The sequence below is a fragment of the Aptenodytes forsteri genome, unplaced genomic scaffold (genome assembly GCF_000699145.1).
Source record: "Aptenodytes forsteri isolate BGI_AS27 unplaced genomic scaffold, ASM69914v1 Scaffold193, whole genome shotgun sequence".
Lineage (NCBI taxonomy): Eukaryota > Metazoa > Chordata > Aves > Sphenisciformes > Spheniscidae > Aptenodytes > Aptenodytes forsteri.
Genome location: NW_008795405.1, coordinates 1,354,305 through 1,360,982, shown reverse-complemented (window position 1 = coordinate 1,360,982; position 6,678 = coordinate 1,354,305). Strand labels below are relative to the sequence as shown.

Genomic DNA, 6,678 nt, shown 5'->3' with positions numbered 1-6,678 from the left:
TTCCAATGTTTAACCACTCTTTCAGTAAAGACATTTTTCCTCATGTTCAATCTAAACCTCCCCTGGTGCAACTTGAGGCCATTTCCTCTCGTCCTGTCGCTTGTTACTTGGGAGAAAAGACCAACACCCACCTCGCTACAACCTCCTTTCAGGCAGTTGTAGAGAGCGATGAGGTCTCCCCTCAGCCTCCTTTTCTCCAGGCTAAACAGTCCCAGTTCCCTCAGCCGCTCCTCATAAGATACTCATAAGATACTGGATTGTTTCACTGGACTACACAAACCAGGAAATAATTACCTCGCAATTTACATAGAAAGCACACACAATGGACAGAAAGCTACTCATACAAAAGGACTTTAAGGGCACAAGAGCACACGGTACAAACTGGGCCTGGATAAAGTCAAACTGAAACTATAAATTATTTCCAACCATCTAACTTGTTGACTGGGAGTCGCTATTTCTAACCACACGCCGCCCACTCACACAAGGGCTACCGCTGGGGACCTTACCCGATAAGAGCCACGCGGTGCTGGACGTACTGTGTCGCATGCCCCATTCCAAGAGGGAACATAGCTCGGCTCTCTGGATCTACTTTAGCAACACTTGGGGGCAGCTGACGGACTGCAGTCCCTGAGGGTTTCAGGAGTGAAATAGCAGATCGAAACATGGCCCCAGCAGTATCAATGAAGTCAGAGTGGTTTACATTGCTCCACTGAAAAAAAACCCAAATCTTTAGGTGTTAACCCAAATGAGACATATAAAAGAATCCAGTTGAAAAAAATCTGAATGAGCTCCAAATACTGAATTTTAACCACTCGGACAAAATTATACAGCATAAGAAACTACCTTCATTGTTTTAGGACATACAAGTTTCCAACTAGGATGAGCCTACCCTTCCCACTTTTGGAAATTTAGTTCAACTTCTTCTGTGACTTTCAGAACTAACCTAATTCAGTCCCAAGGGATCATCCTTTCTCAGCTAAGTGCCTTTTTAATATCATCCTCACCTGAGGAAGGAACTTGAGAATCCACCTCCCCCATTACTCTCCTTTAAGCTGTAGGATTCCGCTGTATTTCTCATGATTACAACCAAGTCAGCCTCATCTGCCACAAGGCTGATACTCACAAAGGCAGAGTTGATGCTATCCACAAAACTTTCCTCATCCATAGCGAGAAGTTCTGATGCATGTTCGTGAGATGTAGACCAGACCAGAGAGCTCGCAGTGTCAGACAGCTAGTTTAAGAGAATGTCAAGGGTAAGTATCAAGAAAAAGAAGCAAGACTAAACGATCAATGCAAAGATTTCCCCACTGTCCTGCCCCACACCAGTCCCTCTGCACATTACTCTCCCAGCCCAACTTGCTACCAGTGGGAAATACCAAGGATAAAGTGAGAGGACAGGAGGGGAAAACAAATGCAGTAATTGAAAAGTAAAGGGCAGATGGAAAAATACTTAAGAGACAGAACCAACACAGAAAGGCACAGCCAGAAAGTTAACTAGAAAAGAACAGACTAAAAACTAAAAAAAATAAAAAATAAAAATACAGAGACCACAAGTCATCTTACCGGAAGAAGCGCAATTGGCCCTGTGGGAAGGAACCTCTGCCATGCTACATTATTGTCTGTGGCCTACGGTGGAAAGAAGCAAGTGGATAGTTAAGAACTAGTGACCTGGATCACCTGCTTAAGCTGTTCTGCTGCTTATGGAAGAGTCAATTTGCAGAATTTCACCTCAGACAAATGAAGAGTTGCCACCACAGCTGACTGGTCATACCGATGCTCAATGTTCTTGATTTCGGCTTCCTTCCGGACTACGGAGTTATGACCATCTGCACCAATCTGCAAAACAAAGAGATACAAAGCAACCTCTTCAGCAGTTCCTAAGAAAGCCAATATTCCAGTCTACAAACCTCAGCCTGCAAGTACACATTTTTTGTTTATTGGAGGGGGGGGTGGGACAAGGAAGATTCCCCAAAAACCAGAAGAGGTAGCCCCTTCTGCTCTTGTCCAATTCAGCACAGCCTACTTGCATCAGGTACAGAAAAGCCTATGCACCGTGTCCCATAGCATCTCTGACAGAGTTAGCCACTCACCTTACTCAAGCCCTCCACGTGGGTGGAGCGGCACACACCGAATCAGAACCAAATCCAGTGGAAAGGACTTGGGCAAGAGATGACGCCTGATCAACAGAAATAAAAAGTTTAGTTACCAGCAGTTTGGTCTGAAGTCTGCGTCCATCAGATAACTCAATTTGGACCCAAGGGCTTGTGTCACAGCTGTGAGAGGGAAGGGGCCAGGTATACCCGACTGCTCTGCTCCTGTAGAAAACCTCCACCCGGTCTGATAGGAACACAAAGTACTATGGTCACAGCATGATCCAGACATGAAAAAAGGAAACATCACTACAACAGCAAAGGCCACGCATGTCTTAATGGCGCCCTAAGAGCTGACCCTACAATTCTCAAGGCACCCTTAAAGAACAGATCTGGTCAACCCTATGTCACTGCAAGGCCTGCTCTGGATAGAAAGCTACAGATCTTTTCATTAAGTCTATTTTTGGAGAGACTACGTTCTGGAGAACTACATATGCAACTGTTTTCTTGCTGTGTAGCCTTTGGAAGACAGATTTCTCCCCCCACCCCCCAATTCAAGAAGCTGCCTATGTCTCAGAGTTACCTGTTAGATGAATTATCTTTCTCCCTCTTATAACTTAGCGCACACAACAGAAGGCAAGTAACTGAAAGCTCTCTGCAGGAAATAAAATATTAAAGAAGTTGTCCACTACCTGCTACTGCATTTAACTGTTTTGTGAGAGCAGACATAATGACATCATTCTCCACTATGTAACCCATGTCATCTAAGTCATCTTTCTCAAAAACGATCATGGCTTCTGAACAAGCATCCCACACCTACAAAGAAAAAAAACATTACATGAAGCTGCATGATAAGTAAGTGCTGTTCCTTTCAGGGACTACGAATGTATCCATCTTAACAGCAAAAGGACGCGGCAATCTAGAAACACAGAACTAGAGGAAACGTCCTGGATTACTGTCCATTCCCAGCTACTAAAGTATATCACACAATTCCTTTCATACAATGATCTACCTTCATCTCAAAAACTAATTGCAAAGAAAGTTTTTTATCCCTACCTTCCTGTTACATAATTAACATATAAAGCTACCCTATCACTTTGTTGTGGGTTAACCCCGGCAGGCAGCTCAGCACCACCCAGCCGCTCACTCACTCCCCCCCCCAGGAGGATGGGGGAGAGAATCAGAAGAGTAAGAGTGAGAAAAATCATGGGTTGAGATAAAGATGGTTTAATAGGTCAAGCAAAAGCCGCGCACACGAGCAAAGCAAAACAAGGAATTCCTTCCTTCTTCTGGTTTAGTGGACATGGTGGTGTTGGGTTGACGGTTGGACTCGATGATCTTAGAGGTCTTTTCCAACCTCAATGATTCTATGATTCTTCCCCCAGCTTTATATGCTGAGCATGACGTCATATGGTGTGGAATATCCCTTTGGTCAGTTGGGGTCAGCTGTCCCAGCTGTGTCCCCTCCCAGCTTCTTGTGCACCCCCAGCCTACTCACTGGTGGGGTGGTGTGAGAAGCAGAAAAGGCCTTGACTCTGTGTAAGCACTGCTCAGCAATAGCTAGAACATCCCTGTATTATCAACACTGTTTTCAGCACAAATCCGAAACATAGCCCCGTACTAGCTACTATGAAGAAAACTGACTCTATCCCAGCCAAAACCAATACACACCTTCACCTTTATTTCCTGACTAGCACCCATGCCTCAATATCTACAGCTTCCATTAAGAATCAGCCTTTCATCCTGTAACATCAAGATTCTGAGGACAGGTATTTCTGAGTAGGCTGCTACCCCAAAAAAAGTAACAGGAATCATCATAAGCATGACCTGCCCTTTGCCAAAGAAGAAACCTTTGGATCATTAATGTAAGTACTTCTGAGAATCCAAAGTAGACAGACACATAGTATATTTGCAGCCCTAAGTAAGGCACCTGCATTCGCCGGAATGGTTTGAGTCTCAGGCTGCAGACATGATCCCAGGCACCAAAACCTAAAAGAGAAAAAGGACACAAACGCATGGAGATGCAGGTTCACGTGTGACATTGAGACCCAAACAAAACTGAAGCTCACTGCACACTCTCCTCCTCCCTCCCTGACTCTCAGTGCCCAGACTCTGCTTGCACCATCCCTAGACAGGGCCAGGTCTGCCTCAATACTTTCACAGCTCCAGCATCACATTATTTTACTGTTAACACAAGCCAATAGAAAAGAAACAAGAGCTTTCCATGAATGCTGTGACTTAACAGTCAACTCTCACTGTCCTATCACCGAGTAACAAAACAGACACAGAAACGCACAACCATCATTGTTTAGAACATGTCTTTTCCCATAAGGAATCAAGGCTCAAATCTGTCTTTAAAATGAAAATTAATCAGGAGAAGTGAGTTACCAGACTGCAGAGCACTAACTACGTGCTGCTTTTGTGAAGAGAACATTCCAGATGCTAGAGAGAGCACCTTACAACCTTTCACTAGCCTAATGTCACCAATATTTACATAATAAATCAGACCAAGATACCAGAACACAGGCCCCTGTTATTAAGAGGGGCCTGATTTAATCACCAGAATTCAGTATGTAGAATACTAAGACACAAAGGCAATTAATTCCATTGAGTTTAGGGAACTGAAGGCAGCACATGCTCAAAGGGGTTTTGTTTAAACAAAACAAAAACAGCTCAAATATACTGTTAAAAATGCAAACGACAGAAATTATATTTACTGCTTAGGAGGGTTGCTGATCCTGGGGAGATGGAACTGACCCTGTTACTGTAACTGTCTGGCATGTGATCATATTCTTTCCCAGGACCAGCCTCCAGCAAAGCAATCTTCTTATCGTGGAAGTGGATATCATGCCCTAAAATAAGCAAATATATGCTTTGTTACAACACTCCTGCCAAAACCCTCATTTCTTATTTCTGTATCAGTAACGCCTACGCATTTTTGTAATAAGATAGAGTAGATGCAAAACTTAATGAAGAAACACATTTACAATATAGGTTTTGACTAGGCAGATAAACTCTTGTGTTTTAAAGCCTTTTGACTACAATCCTGTTACTGAGACTGACAACCCTTTTGGAGTTAAAGCAAGGATTAAATGTTTTCTTTTTGTACAAAGTTTACATTTTTGTACAAATTTGTGCATATTTTGTTATGAAAGTTCATTATTGAAGTATTAACAAGTGAAATCTGCAATGTTTACTCCAAGCACAGAACACATTTTTCAGAGCTTAAACATAAATTCACTAATTAGTAAGAGATCAAAATAAAACTTCTATGATACTTAGCAACTACATTTACGTTTTCTTTATCCTTATATTCTGACAATGGAATAGCACAGGCACTTCAGACTTTAACTTTCAGTTAAAGAGAACTGAAAAAAATTGAAAAGATGACTCAAGTAAAGAGTAAATCACACTATAGCTGAATTAGCCATGCTTGTTGCATCTGACCGCTATGGCTGCAGAAGGTACCGAGACCAGAAACGGTGTCCTTGTAACATCCAGAGTTCACTACCACAGCAGTCCTAATAACAGCAGTATCTTGAACATATTTTCTAGATTATGTAGAACACAACCTCATCTCTTGAAAGGTCCCAAACCTGCATGTTAGCCTTAGGTATCGCCGCTGGAGGGGATCCTTACGCGGTCTCAATTCCACTGTGGTCTTCTTTAACAATACAAGCAGAACAATGATGAGTTTGCAAGGTAAACCCTTATACTCGCAAAGCACTTATTGCTTGGGACCTTTGCTCTTTTGCTCTTCTTTGCACTCTCTTCTTTAGGCTTCTGTCACTATTACACCCTTCTGAATCAACGTTGCAAATAAAGCAGCAGCCAGTACTCTCAGGATCTCCAGTGATGCAAACCAAGCACAAACCCATTTTAACTTGGTATTCCAGTGTTTACAATACAGGTTTAGAGAACGAAACTTAGGATCAGAAAAGCATTTTCAGCTATGGCTGACATTATCCGTCAGTGATGCAAGGGTGACCATGTTTGACAGAAATACTACAAGTAGTCTACTGAATTTAAAGTAACGGCTACATTAAAAATATATATATAAACAGGATGAGGCTCATCATAGCAAACAGGTATCCAAACAGCTTTAAGTCAGCCTTAGAGTGCCGTCATGAGAGGATGCGGGAATAAGGAAATTCCACAACAGGACCTTGAACGTTAAGATCCAAACCGGTAACCACATAGTTATCTCACACTGTCACCAACAGAGATTAATAATTAAGGTCGACTTATGAATGAGTACGCAATGCTCCACACACTGAAACACGAAGCTTTTAGGAAAACCCCCAGTTTTAAGTTTTTGTGCAACCGGTGAGACGGACAGCGAGGGCAGCGGGGCACAAAACCCGCGACTCGTTGCACTCACAAAACACCGTGCGGGAGGCCCAAAGGCCTCCGAGACCTCACACTCCCCCCCCCCCGCGCAGGGGCGGGGGGGGAGCCCCCGCCGCCGGCTGTGGGGCCGTGACTGCAGCCCCCGCGGGGACGGCAACGGGCCGGGCCGACGGCACCTGCGACGCCGCCCGGAGCGGGCGAGAAGGTCACAGCCTTACCGAGCACGGCGGCCATGGCG

General features: G+C 43.9%; 1 protein-coding gene across 1 annotated transcript in view; it reads right to left on the bottom strand.

The window, feature by feature from the left end:
- The window catches only part of COQ6 (coenzyme Q6, monooxygenase), a 9,937-nt gene extending 3,263 nt beyond the window's left edge, over window positions 1-6,674 (bottom strand). The window contains exons 1-9 of the mRNA XM_009280696.1: window positions 6,659-6,674; window positions 4,808-4,942; window positions 4,021-4,079; window positions 2,783-2,906; window positions 2,207-2,337; window positions 1,729-1,836; window positions 1,564-1,626; window positions 1,124-1,231; window positions 507-709 (exon numbers count right to left, since the gene is read on the bottom strand). Of these exons, the coding sequence (XP_009278971.1) occupies window positions 507-709; window positions 1,124-1,231; window positions 1,564-1,626; window positions 1,729-1,836; window positions 2,207-2,337; window positions 2,783-2,906; window positions 4,021-4,079; window positions 4,808-4,942; window positions 6,659-6,674 (947 nt within the window). The remainder of the gene's footprint in view (window positions 1-506; window positions 710-1,123; window positions 1,232-1,563; window positions 1,627-1,728; window positions 1,837-2,206; window positions 2,338-2,782; window positions 2,907-4,020; window positions 4,080-4,807; window positions 4,943-6,658) is intronic.
- Window positions 6,675-6,678: the final 4 nt, after the last annotated feature.